Source organism: Pristiophorus japonicus, chromosome 20 (assembly GCF_044704955.1).
Source record: "Pristiophorus japonicus isolate sPriJap1 chromosome 20, sPriJap1.hap1, whole genome shotgun sequence".
Taxonomy (NCBI): Eukaryota; Metazoa; Chordata; class Chondrichthyes; family Pristiophoridae; genus Pristiophorus; species Pristiophorus japonicus.
The window spans coordinates 31985133-32004615 of NC_091996.1; the positions used below are offsets into that span (position 1 = coordinate 31985133).

The following is a 19483-nucleotide window of genomic DNA, read 5'->3' on the forward strand; positions in this document are numbered from 1 at the left end:
GAAGAAGCAACATGGCAGACGACCTTTTATACCCACTTGCACGAGGTGTGCAGGTGGCCCTTGGGTCTCCAGCAGGTGCGCCCCCTGGTGGCAAGTCTTACACTATTATAAAGTTTCCATACAGAACAATATATAACTTCAAAAAATTGAAACAATCACATTTGTAACTGTGACCGTCAGAGACCCGTCAGTCCACGTTAAACTTTACCACCAGTAATTTCCAGGGGGGCTTCTCTTGATCTCCGACCGTACTTCAGTGGAGGATGAGTGGAAACCCCAAGAAACATTGTTTCTCCGGGATTTCCATCGTTATGCCAAAGTTACGGTGGGAGATTGGGGGGGGTAGCTCCTGCAGAAATTCAACCCCATGCCTCGTGTTTGCACGTAACCAACAGTGCTGGTGGGGTGGGGGCGGGGAAATCTGATAGGCTTCTTTCCTATTCTCAAATTGATCTGATTCGTTCTGAAAACCAACGTCTTTCTTTTCTTCCAACCAATTGGTGGATACTGACAACCTTCCATCCCAATGTAAAAAAATATGATTTTGCTTGTGGACTACTAACAAGCTGACTCGAGGGCTGCAGAACTGTCAAAGCTGACAGTTGCCGCGGAGTGCACTCACTGTCAAACTGTACAGTGTGACTTTTTTTTCTGACCTAGACTTGAGTCTTTTTGCATTTTTTCTCATTTAAAACACTATTCTTGAATCCCAGTTGGAAAAAAAAGAGCACGACGAACCACTTTTACTGTACACATTCTGATGAGGATTGTATCAAAGATTTGCATTAAAATGTAGAAATTTACTAATACTTTCTATACTAAATAATACCATGTTAAATTAAAATGAAAATCTCAAGCTTAAAAAGTTCCACAGTCCAGCACCGCCTAAACAGTACATCCATTGTAATTCCTTCTGCTTCAATTCTCAGTATTTCATGTCAAATCGACAAGGCGGTGGTCTCGAAGCCTGCTGTCATTTTTGTAATAAGTGTATTTCGAACAGTTTCACAGAGATGATGAAACATACACACATGCCCTGTTTGCCCTCATTATAGTGCTCGGAAAAATGGGCACATATTCATTTCTGTACCGCCAGGGATTGTATATTGACACCTCACCTCAGACCAACTCTGGAGAAATCAGTATTCTGCCTGTATGCCACCAATGACCCATCCGACGTGCGGGGGAAATTGGGTCTATATATGCCACTTGGCCACCAAGAATCAGATATTTACGCCCCCCCCCCCCACCCCTGCCTCCTCTCTGCTGGACCACGGAATATATCTCTGACTGGGATTTTGCAATAGCCAGCAGTATCAGCTTAAAACTGTTGCAAACCAATTATGGCATCTGTCTCAGCCATTCGCGCTGCTGGTGGTACACCAGTCTGTTAGATGGCTGACTAAATCTGTCAAACCTGCTGTCTACTGTAATAACCAGCCCACTTTCTGTATTTAGCAAAACTGAGGTCCCATTATAGACGAAGACTGGAAAATATTAGACCAACGTTTAGTAAAAAAATAAACTCTAGATTCAAAAACACAGCACGTCCTCTCTGATTAAATTGGTATCCGATCTTATTAACACTTGTGAATATTAAGGACATAAACAACTACACTCCTGCACATGTTATTTTGAAAGACTTTTCTAAATCATCTTCTTGCCATCAATATCTATGCCCCTGACAAAACAAAGCATCTTTATATTCTCACCACAGAACAGGCTGTGACACCAAGGATTCTTAATCTTCCAGTGAGAGAGATTTACCCACAGAGATTAAGAGTACAATTTGAGTAGTGTGCTATACTGCTAAATATAATTCTTGGCACAATGTGTGGTGTGACTTTTTTTTAAAGCAAAAAAAATAAAATTCCATTCTCTTTAAGAACCCCGTTGTAAAATATTAGAGCCCATCACTGGGAGGGGGTGGGAGTAGAAAGGAGAAGAGAGATACTGATCCTTTCATTTATCAACCCATGTGTAATCATTAATCGTCCCACTCTGAGTGCCCAATGGTGAGGATGACACAAGGAGTGTGAATGGGATATTATTCCAGTAGTGGGACATAATATCAAGTTGCAACACTTAGTTGAAAGTAATTTTTGCACCACAGTGTACTGGATCACCACTAATGCTAACTATCAATGATGGTCTTCTAATCTGAGGAAGGACATTCTTGCTATTGAGGGAGTGCAGCAAAGGTTCACCAGACTGATTCCTGGGATGGTAGGACTGACATATGAAAAAAGACTGGATCAACTAGGCTTATATTCACTGGAATTTAGACGAATGAGAGGGGATCTCATAGAAGCATATAAAATTCTGACAGGATTGGACAGGTTAGATGCAGGAAGAATGTTCCCAATGTTGGGGAAGCCCAGAACCAGGGGTCACAGTCTAAGGATAAGGGGTAAGCCATTTAGGACCGAGATGAGGAGAAACTTTTTCACTCAGAGAATTGTGAACCTGTGGAATTCTCTATCACAGAAAGTTGTTGAGTCCAGTTCGTTGGATATATTCAAAAGGGAGTTAGATGTGGCCCTTACGTCTAAAGGGATCAGGGGATATGGAGAGAAAGCAGGAATGGGGTACTGAAGTTGCATGATCAGCCATGATCATATTGAATGGTGGTGCAGGCTCGAAGGGCCAAATGGCCTGCTCCTGCACCTACTTTCTATGTTTCTATGAGGTGATAATAATAATGTGCTAGAATGTATATGCTCTCCTTGTATACGAACTACATAATTCAACGTTTTATATATAGCATGTCACATTGTCTGCAGCCCACAAAGTATGTTGCGCTTTTCTGACTGGTTCAAACAACAAAGTGATTCCATCAAATACATTGTTAGGAAAAGCTACCAGTGGTCATGTTGCTTTCTCACCTAACCTACCATATACCTCTACAATTCTAAAAAGAAAATACAAATCAATACAGTTACTCATTATATCTCATGCATTCACAAACTTGCACCTTTGAGGGCCTCTCCTTTCTCAGCTGCATTAGCCTCGCCTTCTGCTGTTTCCAGAGATCCTATTCTTCTCCCTGGTTCCTACTGTGCTAATTCTGGTGTAGTTTTGATCTCCTTGAATGTATAATTTTCCCCCTCCTGCCATCCAGGCCTCTCCACCCATGTAACCTTTCACCCTGCTGCACATGCACATTCTCCACAGACCAGTGCTTCCAGAGTCCAGGGTATCCCATTGTCTCCGCCTCCGGCAAGCAATATCCCAGATCAGCTGGAATAATTTTATCCGCATGAGCAATTAAGAGTAGAATCTGAAGAATTAGCCAGTTTATGCTTCAGTATCAGAAGATACAAATATAACTGCCTATAATTCCTGCTGTTTTACAAGTCAGGAACTTGTTTTCTCAGCGTTAAAATTCTGAAATATAATTTAAATTGACTGTGTTGTCATATCCAGAGACCATCACTGTGATATTTGAAGTTCAAGTGCCAGTTCATTCTACTTGTGTCTTCTCAATTTCCCATCTCTCTCTCCCTCTGTCTGCCCATAGTTGGATTATTTCGCTTTACATTGTTAGCTTGTGGATATTTTTACCAAAGAAACATTTAAAGAACAGAAGATATCAAACAAATTCCTTAGCACGTGACAGGATTTACTCTTATCCATTTTTTTAATACATTTCTCTTTTTCTCCAAAATATGTTGAAATGTTTTTTTAAAAAGCAAAATTGTGTTATGTAAGTGAACTTTTGGCTTATTGATAAATAAAGCATTATGCATGAGAAAACCATTCCTTCGTAGCAAAAAATTGTGTTGACACACCTCTAGCATTGAGTGGATCTGGAACAGAAATAAAAGTGAGAGTTTGAACAGATCAACACAGTAACCTGTTAAATTCAGAATTCTGTATTTCGCCTTGCTAATGGGCAAAACTCTGTACTGTTCACATAATCATAGCATACCAGTTACAGAAAAGCTTCAGTCACAAGATGTCTGGCTATTATTCCACTGTAGGTTTAGCCTAATGCTACGAAAGACCAGTGAAAGCAAAAACACCTGATTACTTTATTTAACAAAATTGTTTGCCTGTTACTCAAAGTCTGACGGACACCGAGGACTTTCAACTTTCAACGAGCAAAGTTCTCTGTCGGTGGAATTTTCCTCCTGTGACTATGAAAGGGGGAGGCAGATTGATAGTGTACGGGATTACTTGGCACAGCCGTTGTGATACTGAAAATGTTTTTCATATTCTAAGAAAGCATTTCAACACCACTGGTACCATTCTGTCTCTGTATTGGCTCACACCAGTGTAAGATTAGAGAACTTTTCAGTTAAAGCTGTAATATGATTGTGATGAAATAACACAAAAGCCTCAAAATGACTTTTAATTACAATAGCAGAAAATTGCTTAATGTGTTTGGCATTCCACTAATTTAACATAGTTAAGCCATTTTTTTAAATTAACCTTTGTTAATTTAGACGGCAGACAAGTGTCATACATACAGATGTTTATGTAGGTGTTCATCCACTGTTATTACCCCAGTAATTTCTAGGCTAATTTTTTCTGTACACCGTCTTATTTTACCATCACTTCCTTCAAAACTTTAATAAAATTCAAATGAATAATATGGAAATGCCCTCTGTAAATATACAGTAGCAACTCACTGGGTCTCGGCTTGACGTAAGTGAATGCCCATATGCCCCCTGGCATTCAGATGATGCTTGTGTACGGTGAACTATTCCTCCCCTCCCCTGGCCTCCCAATGTGCCCCTGAGCCCCCTTCTAATTCTTGATGTCTGTCCACACCTGCTATTATAACAGAGTGTTCAGGAAAGTTACCTGTAAGCAGGGGTATTCCAGTCTCTCCCTTGCTCTGAAACATACTGTTATTTATAGTGGGAATAGATCCATCATGGAACATAGGGACCTCTATTCGAGTGACTTTGGCAAAAGATGGTGAATAATTTACTTATTTGGGAATTGGTGGAGACTTTATAAAAAAAAAGATTTTTGAACACTTGTGAGCAACAGACTTTTTGATAACTTGTTCAGAAATAGAAATCTTCCATGAGAGCCATCCAGCTTTACCTTTATAGTTTTTCCTAGAGACTTAATACGGCTGAGTGGCTTTCTTGGCCATTTCAGAGGGCAGTTAAGAGTCAATTCTGGAGTCACATAGCAGCCAGACTGGGTAAGGATGGCAGATTTCCTATCCTAAAGGACATTAGTGAACCAGATGGGTTTTTACAACAATCCAGTAGTTTCATTGTCATGTACCATCCTGACTTGGAAATATATCGCTGTTCCTTCATCGTCACTGGGTCAAAATCCTGGAACTCCCTCCCTCTGGGAGTACCTTCACCACATGGACTGCAGTGGTTCAAGATGGCGGCTCACCATCACTTTCTCAACGGCAATTAGGGTTAGGCAATAAAGGCTGGCCTTGCACGCGACACCCACATCCCAGGAAGGATTTTTTTTTAAACATTGTATGGGGAGCCACTACATTCAGGCTATCTGTGTCACCTAATATCATCATCATAGGCAGTCCCTCGAAATCGAGGAAGACTTGCTTGCACTCAAAGTGAGTTCTCAGGTGACTGAACAGTCCAATACGGGAATTACAGTCTCTGTCACAGGTGGGACAGACAGTCATTGAGGGAAGGGGTGGGTGGGACAGGTTTGCCGCACGCTCCTTCCGCTGTCCGCGCTTGTTTTCTGCATGCTCTCGGCAACGATACTCGAAGTGCTCAGCGCCCTCCCGGAAGCTCTTCCTCCACTTAGGGCGGTCTTTGGCCAGGGATTCCCAGGTGTCGGTGGGGATGTTGCACTTTATCAAGGAGGCTTTGAGGGTGTCCTTGAAACGTTTCCCCTGCCCACCTGGGGCTCACTTGCCATGTAGGAGTTCCGAGTAGAGCGCTTGCTTTGGGAGTCTTGTGTCAGGCATGCGAACAATGTGGCCCGCCCAACCTAATGCACACCATTGTTCTGCAATGTCACATGAAGGGCAACAATGCAAAATGATCTTGTAACCTAATAATATTGTCGAAGAGAATGATATAACTGATGATTGAAGCAACTAGAAAGGAACAGCTGATGGATGCTACTGGGTTCACTCGCCAGTATCTGCAAACATGTACAATGCTAGCTGCATTACATCAAAATAGTGTTTTATCTTAAGCTATCAGTCTGATAATTCTGGAAAAAAAATGGCAGCATTACAATAATTATCAGCTTGTAACATAACAGCTAGGGTACTGCGTGCAGTTCTGGTCACCACATTACAGAAAGATGTGATTGCACCAGGCAGGGTATAGAGGAGATTTACAAAGATGTTGACTGGACTGGAGAATTTTAGCTATAAGGAAAAATTGGATAGGCTGGGTTTGTTTTCTTTGGAACAGAGGTGGCTGAGGGGAGACTTTATTGAGGTGTATAAAATTATGAGGGGCCGGATAGAGTGGATAGGAAGGACCTATTTCCCTTAGCAGAGGGATCAAAACCAAGGGGCATAGAGTTAAAGTAATTGGTAGAAGGTTTAGAGGGGATGGAAGGGGAAATTTTGTCACCCAGAGGGTGGTGGGGGTCTGGAACTCACTGCCTGAAAGGGTGGTAGAGGCAGAAACCCTCACCACATTTAAAAAGTACATGGATGCACTTGAAGTGCAGTAACCTACTAGGCTATGGACCAAGAGCTGGAAAGTGGGATTAGGCTGGATAGCTCTTTGTTGGCCGGCACGGACACAATGGGCCGAAATGCCCTCTTCCGTGCTGTAAACTTCTATGATTCTATGAATGTAGTCAGACTGAAAACCTTGTAGAATGGAGATTATTATTTCTTCCTGCTTCTGGTCCTCCTTATTAAAAACATAAAAATATTAATGAAAATGAACTAGTCTCTTCAACAAACTAGAGCCAGTAGGTGTCTGACTCGCTAACAATCTTGAGCCAATATGGGGGGAATTTGAACCCTACAAAATGGGCAGTTTTGAAGTGTTTAAGAATCTGAATCCCGACCCCAACCTGCCCAGTTCCGGTTTTAACAGAGACAGGACAATGGGCGGGCAACTAACCTGCTCCCAGGAGACGGGTTGGTTAAATATTATAATGCAGCTACATGCCTCATATTTATCCACCATTTCAAATTTAACCCTAGCCGACCGGTTTTCCCAAGCCTCAGAAAATTGGATCCAGGACATAAGTGCCTTTCCACGTACCTGGTAGATCCAGTTTAGCTGCTTCACTAACCTGCGCAAGTGCACACTCTCCCACCCTTCCGATCTTCTCCCCCCCACCCCCCGAACTCCCCTGCGAAGCCTCCAATCCTCCTCCCTTTCCACCCACCCCCCCCCCCCAGCATGATTGAGAAAGAAGCGTTAGTGTGTGTCTATGGGGTAAAGAAAACGTATCAATACCTGTTTGGGCTAAAATTCGAATTGGAAACTGATCAAAAGCCAATTACATCCTGGTTTTCCAAGAATAAAGGGATAAATACCAATGCATCAGCCCTCATCCAGAGAAGGGCACTCACGTTGTCCGCATATAACTACACCATCTGCCACAGGCCAGGCATAGAAAACTGCGCCGATGCTCTCAGTAGGCTGCCATTGCCCACCACAGGGGTGGAAATGGCGCAGCCCGCAGATCTAGCCATGGTTATGGAAGTATTTGAGAGTGAGCAATTACCCGTCACTGCCCAGCAGATCAAAACCTGGACAAGCCAGGACTCCTTATTATCTCTCGTCAAAAGCTGTGTGCTTCATGGGAGCTGATCCAGTGTCCCAGTGGAAATGCAGGAAGAGATAAAGCCGTTCCAGTGGCGCAAACATGAAATGTCTATACAGGCAGATTGCCTTCTGTGGGGCAATCGAGTAGTGGTCCCCAAGAAGTGCAGAGACACCTTCATCAATGACCTCCACAGTACCCACCCAGGCATCGTAATGAAGAAAGTGATAGCCAGATCCCACGTGTGGTGGCCCGGTATCGATGCGGACTTCTTGGGCCCAAGTTTCGGCATCTGGTGAAAACGGCGCACCTCCGAGACTTACATGACCTGCCTGGGCTCGAAGGTGCGCCGGAATATTCTGCAGCAATTCTCTGGTCCTCCTGGACCATGGCGTGGTGTGGCACAGCGTAGTCTCCCTGGGGAGGAGCCTGCCTGCAGGGGGGCGGGGCTAGGGATTATGCCTTCTTCTCAGTGCCGGCAGCGTTGCGCAGGTGCATTGGAGCATGTTGGCTCATGGGAGCGTGGGTAACGTGAGGGGGGGGGGCGTGGATACCGGAGAATGGGGGTGGGGGGTGGCGCGGGTACCAGGAGGGGGGGGGCGTGGGGGGGGGGGGTGGGGGCGAGGGCAACGGGTGGGTGGGGAGGAGAGAGCAGGTTGCCTCCTTCAGCCCCAAGCACACCCCTCCACCCCCCACACACCCCTCCATTTCCCCCACACCCCTATTTACACACCCCCCCACACATCCCTCCATCCCCCCCACACACCCCTCCATCCCCCCCACACACCCCTCCATCCCCCCCACACACCCCTCCATCCCCCCCACACACCCCTCCATCCCCCCCACACATCCCTCCATCCCCCCCACACACCCCTCCATCCCCCCCACACACACCTCCATCCCCGCCACACACCCCTCCATCCCCCCCACACACACCTCCATCCCCCCACACACACCTTCACCATCCTCCACACACATACACACACCCCCACACACCCCCTGACACACACCCCCACCCAACCCCACACACACACCCCACACCCCACCCCAGACACCCCCCCACCCCCCTCCACACACACACATCCCCACCCCCCACACACACACACCCATCCCCCCACACACACACCCCCCCCACACACACACACACCCCCACACACACACACATCCCCACCCCCCCCACACACACATCCCCACCCCCCCCACACACACACCCCCATCCCCCCCACACACACACACCCCCACCCCCCCCCCCACACACACACACACACCCCCACCCCCCCCACACACACACACACACACACACCCACCCCCCCCCCCACACACACACCCCCACCCCCCCCACACACACACCCCCACCCCCCCACACACACACCCCCACCCTCCCACACACACACCCCCACACCCCCCCACACACACACACCCACACCCCCCCCACACACACCCTCACCCCCCACACACCCCCACCCCCCACACACACCCCTACCCACACACAAAACCTCACTCCCCACACACAAAACCACCCCCCCCACACACCCACACACAAAACCTCAACCCCCCCCACACCCCCACCGCCCCACACACCCCCACCCCCAGACACACACCCCCATTCCCACACATACCCCCACCCCCACACACACACACACCCCACACACACCCCACTCCCACACACACACCCCACCCCCACCCCCACACACACACACCCCACACACACTTCCCCCCCCCCCACACCCCCACACACACACACACACACACCCCCCCCATCCCACCCCCCCACACACCCCCCCACACCCCACCTCCCCCCCCCACACCCCACCTCCCCCCACACCCACCTCCCACACACACCCACCCCCACACACACTCCTCTCCCACCCCCTCACACACACCCCCCCCACACACACACCCCTCTCCCACCCCCTCACACACACCCCCCTCCCACCCCCTTACACACAGCCCCCCACACACACCCACACACACACATACACACCCTGACACCCCCCTACACACACATACCCCCTCCCACCCCTCCCCACACACACACCCCCTCCCACCCCACACACACACATCCTCCCCCCCACACACATACCCCCTCCCACCCCCCCACACACACACACACACACCCTCCCACCCCACACACACACACCCTCCCACACCCCCCCACACACACATATCCCCTCCCACACACACCCCACCCCTCCCACACACCCCCCCTCACTCCCACACATACACACACACCACACAACCCCCCCCCCTCCCCGCACCCCTCACTGTCAGATACAGAGAGAGAGAGACACTACAGTGAGAGACACTGACAGAGACACCTTCCCTTCACATAAAGGTAGGACTTCTATTTTGTATTGATTGATTACTTATTACTTTGGTCTTGGTGCTTTAGGTGCAGAGTTCCTTCTATTTTTTTATTAATTAATTGCTTATTACTTTTTGTGCTTCGTTTAGTGCTTGGTGCTTTAAATGTACTGCTTTTTTTAGTGCTTAGCGCTTTAAATATACTTTGCTTCTTTAATGTTGTTGTGAAGGTGTTTATGGAAAATCCTCTAACTTCCCTTACCCCCCCGCTGTTGTGATGTTGATGTGTCCTTTGTGTTTAATGCTGCCCACCCGCCGTCTCTGGCTGTGCCTGCACTAAACTTAACTCTAGATAAGGTTTTTCAGAACTTACAAAAGTGGACACTTACTCCATCCTAAGTTAGTTTGTAGTAAGTTTTCACGACCGAAACGTGCAAAACAGGCCTGAGTGGCTGGACACGCCCCCTTTTGAAAAAAAAGTACCTTACCTAAAGCCAACCTAAACTAACTCACTAGAACTGGAGCAAACTAATATCCGAGAATTGCAATTTCTAACATACTCCAAATTAAACTAGTTGCTCCAAAAAACTAGGAGCAACTCCACCCGAAACTTGGGCCCAAAGAGTCCTGCATTCACAGATGTAATACATGCTCGCAGTTAAGCAATGTACCCAGCGAGGCGCCGCTAAGTTTATGGTCTTGGCTCTCCAAACCGTGGTCCAGGATACACGTCGACTATGCAGGCCCGTTTTTGGATAAAATGTTCCTTGTGGTTGTAGATGCGTACTCCAAGTGGATTGAATGTCAGATAATGTCGGCTAGCACGTCCGCTGCCACTACTGAAAGCCTTCGGGCCATGTTTGCCACACACGACCTACCCGATGTCCTGGTGAGTGACAACGGGCCATGTTTTACCAGTGCTGAGTTCAAAGAATTCATGACCTGTAATGGGATCAAACATGTCACATCTGCCCCGTTTAAACCAACATCCAATGGTCAGGCAGAGAGAGCAGTGCAAACCATCAAGCAAGGCTTGCTGCAGACTCGGCTAGCCCGAGTCCTGCTTAGCTACCGCAAGAGACACCACTCGCTCACTGGGATCCCACCTGCTGAACTGCTCATGAAAAGAATCTGAGGAAGGACATTCTTGCTATTGAGGGAGTGCAGCGAAGCTTCACCAGATTGATTCCCGGGATGGCAGGACTGACATATGAAGAGAGACTGGATCAACTGGGCTTGTATCCACTGGAGTTTAGAAGAATGAGAGGGGATCTCAGAGAAACATATAAAATTCTGACGGGATTGGGCAGGTTAGAGGCAGGAAGAATGTTCCCAATGTTGGGGAGTTCCAGAACCAGGGGGCACAGTCTAAGGATAAGGGGTAAGCCATTTAGGACCGAGATGAGGAGAAACTTCTTCACTCAGAGAGTGGTTAACCTGTGGAATTCTCTGCCGCAGAAATTTGTTGAAGCAAGTTTGTTAGATATATTCAAAAGGGAGTTAGATATGGTCCTTCTGGCCAAAGGGATCAAGGGATATGGAGAGAAAGCAGGAAAGGGGTTCTGAAGTTGAATGATCAGCCATGATTTTATTGAATGGCGGTGCAGGCTCGAAGGGTTGAATGGCCTACTCCTGCACCTATTTTCTATGTTGTGTGTCTGACTCCACATTGTAACAATGAATTGGCTGTAAAGCGCTTTGAGAGGTCCGGTGATCACAAAAGGCACTATGTCAATCCAAGTCTTTCTTTCCATGACTTTATCTGTTTGATTGTTGGGTACAGTTTCAGAAGCATTCAGGTAACTCAGATGTGTATTCTTTGGCCGTGAAATTTGGTAGCGTCCCGTTTTGGGGGGTGGCTAGGTGGATGTTCCTGCGCCAGGCGTGGAACTCCCGCCCCGTGACCTATATTTGTGTTACCGCCCCGAGTGAAATTGGAGTATAAAATATCGCACTCCGCTTCCTCAGTGCGGCAGGCCAGGAGCGAGGCGCAAGGCCTCCGTGAAGTTCGTCGCTCTACGCGGTGGGATGCAGAGCGCTATTGTGTAAAGGGGAGGGCCAAGCTGCCGACTGTGCGGGTGGGAATCGGGGACCTCCCTGGACCATCAGGAAGCGGGGTGCCGTGGCAGCAGCCTGGCACACAAGCGGAGTGCCAGGCTGCAAGATGGTGGTACAGACTTGCCTCGTGAGCAACCCTGCAGCCCGTTACGCGCCCCGTGAAGCTGCCGTGGGCAATGCCCGCAGCAACCTCAGTGGACGCCACCGAATTTTTGCTCCGGGGCGGAAACCGGGTCGCCACCGGTAGAAGAGGGTCGCTATCTGTTACCGCCGCCGCTGAACTCCCGCAGAAATTGGCGGGAGTCGGTCGTGGCGCTGCGCCGGGTGGGTGGGTGGGGTGGGGGCACTAACGGGAGGCATAAACGCCCCGAATTTCTCCCTCCGGGTGTAAGCCCAAGAGACTGATGTCAAACTACTTGACCGTCAGCAACCGTTCTCAACCAACCACCAGATACACTTCCTAGTAAGGGTCATTGGATTCTGGTCAACCCTTCTTGGATAGTGAGACAAATATAGGGCTCCTGCTACCGCCCCTGGCTGAAGTTAGTTAACTCTGCACAGAAGAAGCGACAGATATGAGATCTTCCTGCTCTGTTTGGCTCAGTACAACTCCACATGGTCTATGCACTTGGACCAATGGGAAGAAAATTACATTTAGATGGAGGGAGCTAATAAAAATGTGAATACCTACAAAACAAAAACACAATATACATCTGCTTTAATTAGATTGAATTGCTATGTATCTGGATTCCTCCATGGAGTCCTCTGAGTGGGGAGTTGGCGAGCTTCCTTAACCATAAAGGAGCTTTCAATTACCCTCATCCCCCCCCACGACAAAAAACTAATGACAGGCGTGATTGGTTAAAATAAGAAAATTGTGTAAAATGTAAGTGTGCTTAGCCGAAAACACATTGTGGAAATAGGGTAATTTCCCTGGACTTTCTTTGCATGGTGACTTGTTCTTTATTTTAATTATTTTTTTTTGTATTCTTTATTTTATTTCTGCCTTACTGCTTCCTGTGTAGTACTGCACCACCCCTCTGAAGCTGCACAGATGTGAAAATCCAAGTGCCTACTGCCCTCACTAAGTGACACGACAGATGTAAATCATCATCATCATCGGCAGTCCCTCGAACGAGGATGTCTTGCTTCCACGAGAGCTCACGGATGTTTTGATGAAGGACCCGATGTTCCAGTCCTGAACTCCAGTTGAGGGGGTGGAAGATGCCTGTGGGTGAATTTTTTTAGCGTGTGGTGGCCATTGTACACCAACCACCACACGGGCTTGACAGAGCTCGGCCTTTATCCAGTGGCAAGGGTTGAACCAGAACGACTGGAGACCTGCTCTGCTGCACGGACCCAGTGCGTGTACACATATCACAGTGTGGGCTGGCCCGTGCAGCCCCTGAGCCCTCGCCTCTTCTGGGCCCCGTACCCTCATTCGCCGCAGCTTCACCCACGATGTTCCAGGGCCCAGTGCTCCAGCTCTATTTATAGCCCCGACCTGCGGTGGAATTCTCAAACAGATCGTGGCGGCCCACAGATGTAAATACTTCATTATTCTCAACACATTCTGTTCGTCTATTTAATATTCACCGAGAACTGCCAATGAATTTCGGTTCTGTTTGAGAAGTGAGGTTCAAATTTTCTCTTTGTGTTTGATAGCATTGTATTGTACCAGCTTTTTTAAAATCCTTGAACAATGTCGGGATGTAAGGACTTATTAACATGTGGAGTGTTCCCTGTAGGCAGAGTTCTTATGCTTTTGCTGCATTTTCGAGAGATTAACACCAGGCAGTATGCTGCGTCCTCTGCCACATCATGCAGAAAAATCAAAGAGTGCCATTGAGGACATCTTGTGAGGCATTTCCAGCCTGGACCATTCTTCCCTTGTGGCCTCAGACAGCACAAGTCCAGGGGCGAAATTGTGAGTTAGAGGTGGGTAATGGGGAGGTTTTAGCATTGAATCTCATCAATTATTAAAATGGAAATTTGGCCTATTGGCCTATTTACAGTCAGAATCAGGTGAATTCATAATGGGGAACAAGGAAATGGCAGACCAATTGAACAAATACTTTGATTCTGTCTTCACTAAGGAAGACACTAATAACCTCCCGGAAATACTAGTGGACTGAGGATCGAGCGAGAAGGAGGAACTGAGGGAAATCCTTATTAGTCAGGAAATTGTGTTAGGGAAATTGATGGGATTGAAGGCCAATAAATCCCCAGGGCCTGATAATCTGCATCCCAGAGTACTTAAGGAAGTGGCCCTTGAAATAGTAGATGCATTGGTGTTCATTTTCCAACATTCCATGGACCCTAGATCAGTTCCTATGGATTGGAGGGTAGCTAATGTAACACCACTTTTTAAAAAAGGAGGGAGAGAGAAAACGGGGAATTATAGACCGGTTAGCGTGACATCGGTAGTGGGGAAAATGCTGGAATCAATTATTAAAAAGATGTAATAGCAGCGCATTTGGAAAGCAGTGACAGGATCGGTCCAAGTCAGCATGGATTTATGAAAGGGAAATCATGTTTGACAAATCTGCTAGAGTTTTTTTGAGGATGCAACTAGTAGAGTGGATAAGGGAGAACCAGTGGCTGTGGTGTGTTTGGACTTTCAAAAGGCTTCTGACAAGGTCCCACACAAGAGATTAGTGTGCAAAATTAAGGTACATGGGATTGGGGGTAATGTATTGACGTGGATAGAGAACTGGTTAGCAAACAGGAAGCAAAGAGTGGGAATAAACGGGTGCTTTTCAGAATGGCAGGCAGTGACTAGTGGGGTACCGCAAGGTTCAGTGCTGGGACCCCAGCTATTTACAATATATATTAATGATTTAGATGAAAGAATTGAATGTAACATCTCCAAGTTTGCAGATGACACTCAGCTGAGTGACAGTGTGAGCTGTGAGGAGGATGCTAAGAGGCTGCAGGATGACTTGGACAGGTTAGGTGAGTGGGCAAATGCATGGCAGATGCAGTATAATGTGGATAAATGTGAGGTTATCCACTTTGGTAGCAAAAACAAGAAGGCAGATTATTATCTGAAAGGTGATAGATTAGTAAAATGGGAGGTGCAACAAGACCTGGGTGTCATGGCACATCAGTCATTGAAAGTAGGCATGCAGGTACAGCAGGCAGTTAAGAAAGCAAATGGCATGTTGACCTTCATAGCGAAAGGATTTGAGTATAGGAGCAGGGAGGTCTTGCTGCAGTTGTACAGGGCCTTGGTGAGATCCCGCCTTGAATATTGTGTGCAGTTTTGATCTCCTAATCTGAGGAAGGACATTCTTGCTATTGAGGGAGTGCAGCGAAGGTTCACCAGACTGATTCCCGGGATGGCAGGACTGACATATAAAGAAAGACTGGATCGACTAGCCTTGTAGTCACTGGAAGTTAGAAGAATGAGAGAGGATCTCATAGAAGCATATACAATTCTGATGGGATTGGACAGGTTAGATGCAGAAAGAATGTTCCCGATGTTGGGGAAGTCCAGAACCAGGGGTCACAGACTAAGGGTAAGGGGTAAGCCATATAGGACCAAGATGAGGAGAAACTTCTTCACCCAGAGAATTGTGAACCTGTGGAATTCTCTACCTTAGAAAGTTGTCGATGCCAGTTCATTGGATATATTCAAAAGGGAGTTAGATGTGGCCCTTATGGCTAAAGGGATCAAGGGGGTATGGAGAGAAAGCAGCAATGGGGTACTGAGGTTGCATGATCCGCTATGATCATATTGAATGGTGGTGCAGGCTCGAAGGGCCGAATGGCCTACTCCTGCACCTATTTTCCATGTTTCTGTTTTTCTATGTTTCCATTGTTACTTCTTGGTTTTAGCATTAAATCTCAACACTTACTAAAATGGAAATTTGGCCTATTGTTACTGCTTTGCACAGCAGTGCTAACTTTTAATAAGATAAAATTATTTCACACAATTCTCCATCTTTGGTTCCACACAGTCACAGACCATTCCCAGAGGAGAGGCAGTTGTCCTATTCCAAGACTCTTGCCAGTGCTGATCAGACAACTTAAGCAACTTCCAGTCGGAGAGCGTTGTATGTCACTCTGCCATATGCCACTGGACCATTTTAAGAGTTGAAAGCTAGTGTTGAGTGAGTGCTAAAAGCTACTGGCAAGAGCCATTACGGAGTTGTAAATGCCAACAACAACAAAAAATGCTGCAGTACAGCTTGTAAATTTCAAATTGATAACGGTGAAGAGATTACATTTGTTCAGTTATTATAGTCCGGTGTAGTAGTGTTCGTTAGAATCTCTTCCTTCACTTGAGTTAAGTGCCTACGGGCACCTTCCACAATGCTGTTACAGATGTAATGTAATAAGCTTGTACAATATCTCATAGAGAAAGATTAATATTTAGAAGAGGGACTATTGCTTTGCTACAAACCCTGAGGTAATTTTAACACTTCGTGGTTTATTCAAAAATGAGATTATTGCAAAATTTAAAAAAAACTTAAGTGTGAAAGTCAATCAACCAGCTGAAACAGAATTCTTTATCTTGGGTAAACAATGAAAAGGGGATTCATTTACAACCCAACAATCAGCTTGAAAATAAGCTCATCTTCGCTCCACACCAATGAGTTATGCTTTAAATGCAAATTCTATTGGGAAATTTGGAACATTGCTCTCAGAACCCTAGGCGGTTCTGAAGGCAATGCTTCACAAACAGAAGAATTGTTGTAACGGCTTGGCTAGGTCCGTAGGCAACGCTGTTTCCAGTGTCTGGGGGATTAATAAATTGTGAAGACAGTACAGTGCAAGAAGCAGGAATCCAGTGACACACACACACACACTCAATTTGGACAACCAGCAGCATTCAAAATCTAACAATCACCTGTCAGATATAAAGCACCACGCTTATCCTGAAAGCAGTTTGAAGTCCTGAGCATTCAGTACTGATAAATTCTTCTGTTTCCCATGGCAACCGTTAATTGAAAAAACAGTGACGTGTTTTGAGGTGGAAGAATAGGAAAGCCTCAATGCATACTTGGCTAATGGAGCCAGTAAGAATATTCAAAGCCATCTTCAAACAATTCACTCCCCCCACAGTACAAAAGTACTATTTTTGCACAAAAAACATTGTGCTATCGAGACTGCCAGTGTTCAGGTTCAGAGTGGCCATATTTGGCTGTAGTTTGTTCCTTAGCTTGCAACACTATCAGCATTTTCAATGTTAAGTGACGATTCTGTGACTGCTCTTTTCAATAGTCACATAAATTTAAACTGTTGCAACTTTGTGAATTTCACAAAAAAATAAGCATTCTAAATGGTGTTGAACCTGAACAAAGTTGAACGCATTTTATCAACTGGCTTAAGCTGTAACTAGCCAGATACTGACCCCACTAAGGCAGTGATCATTTTGTGATTTATAAATATCGCTGGGCCTTGACCTAGGTGGAGCTGTTGCAGGACTTGAGACACCAACATATAGAGTGGACTAAAACCACAGGCAGAGTTTGCACACGGAAGAAACGGCTCCAACGGTGACATTCATCTGCCATGACCATCTGTCCCACTCAACCTCAGAAACGTCATCACCTAAGCTTTCAGACTGAGCAAGAACACAATATTGTTGCAAATGCCATCTACCATTTCTGAACCGGTTTCACTGTTTAAAAACCTATGCACAGATTTAATTCAGTGATTCCAGACATCATCAGCATGCATCCAGGGTCCTGTGCTCTTGTTGAATTCACGTATTGACGCCCGACAGAATGCTACTGAGATTAATCAAATAAAAAATGAATGATTTAAAAAGTAAATTAAACATAACTGTACAGCTCCCACATTTCAACATTGCTCATTCCAATGGGCCAGTAAATAAATTCGTTCAGGGCAAGAGTAGTTTGAATAACAACTTCACCTGGACAAGTACCGAAACTGGTGTAATATCTATATTCAGCACTGGTGGCACCATGCTAGGCTGCTTCCCTAGAATCATACAATAGAACAGTACAACACAGGAGGCCATTCGGCCCATCGAGTCTGCGCCAGCTCTTTCGAAGAGCGATCCAGTTAATCCCACTCACTCCGCTCCTTCCCCATATCCCTGCAATCTTTCCTCCTTCAAGTGTTCATCCAATTCCCTTTTGAAGGCCACTATTGAATCTGTATCCACCATCCTGGCCACTTGTTGCATAAATGTGTTTTAAAAAATTATCTTACTTAAAGCAACCTAACATGTGATTGCATCTTTAAGTCCAGTGAATGTTTTAAAAAGCAAAACCCTTTGACATTCTTTTTACTAGAAATTCCTCCACGTGTTACATTTGTCGCACGGGCAGAGCCATGTACCCGCTGTGACTTTTCCAACTATTTGTCTGGATTAATAATATTAACCCTGCACACTGCTCTTTCTGATGAATTTCCACTCTGTCACAAAGTGAAAAGTATTTCATATCAGTCTGATGGAAGGCCTCAACTCAAACGTGCACTATTTTCATGAGCTGATCCATAACCATTTTTCAACCTCAATATTGAAGGAAATCATAAAGTATGTATGGGTAGGCATGGATAACTTTCTTTTTGTTATGCAGCTTTAAGTATAACTGTAAACGACATGCGCCCCTTCCAAAAAAGTACTATGGATTCTAGTAGTGTGATCCAAGCACCACTCACTGTTGTAACTATGGTTACTGCAAGAAAATGACACTGCACTGCTTTTGTTTCATAGTTTCGAAAGTTAAGTAGCTTACATCCAATTAAAACTAAACGCAAGTCAATGGTACACAGGGCAGTAATTTGGTCCAATAACTAACGAATCAGAAAAAATTCAAAGTTCAGTTTCAATGATCACATGCAGTTTTTAAGTATTGTGTATCATTCTATACAGACCAGTGCTGCACAAGGTATTCAGCTCGCATGAGTAATAAACTGCGAGTAACTCCAGCAATCCAGCTTAGTGCTTTGGAAATAAAGTCCATGTTGATTGAGTTAAGCCAGTCTGTTTCTGGCTGCCTCAATAGGCAGTCACGCTATCAAAACTAAACTTTAGATCGTGGTGTTAGTGAAGAAAGTTTAGCGCAAAAGACTAACAGCTGACCTACCCCAAATGAAGAGGAACAGCAGAATTAGCACAGCAGAGAGCTGAAAGTGGGAAGAAGTTCTCTCTACTTCCATGGTTACTGGAGCAGGCAGCCTAGAGATTCTGCATAACACTGCTTGTATCAGCTCCCACGGTCATCTGCCTCTCCAGCATGTCCTTCGAAATCTGCCTACGGACTGATGAGAGGAACATCACAGGCACTCCATGCTCTGTCACTTCTGTGAACACCAATGATGCTCTGCCCCTGTCCAGTTCCACAAGCTTTACTCGACCCGTTAGAGCACCTTGTAATATACGGTCTGGAGTTTTGAACTGGACTGGGAGTGGATTAACCGTGTCTGGGTCAATGATGCCCAACAG

The 19483-nt window shown here is 46.0% G+C and overlaps 1 protein-coding gene across 1 annotated transcript in view; it reads right to left on the bottom strand.

Moving 5' to 3' along the window:
* Positions 1 to 19235, bottom strand: part of LOC139232467 (protein crumbs homolog 1-like) — a 216264-nt gene extending 197029 nt beyond the window's left edge. Inside the window, exon 1 of the mRNA XM_070862702.1 lies at positions 19125 to 19235. Coding sequence (XP_070718803.1) covers positions 19125 to 19197 — 73 coding nt within the window. The 5' untranslated portion in view covers positions 19198 to 19235. The remainder of the gene's footprint in view (positions 1 to 19124) is intronic.
* Between the last annotated feature and the right edge of the window lie 248 nt (positions 19236 to 19483).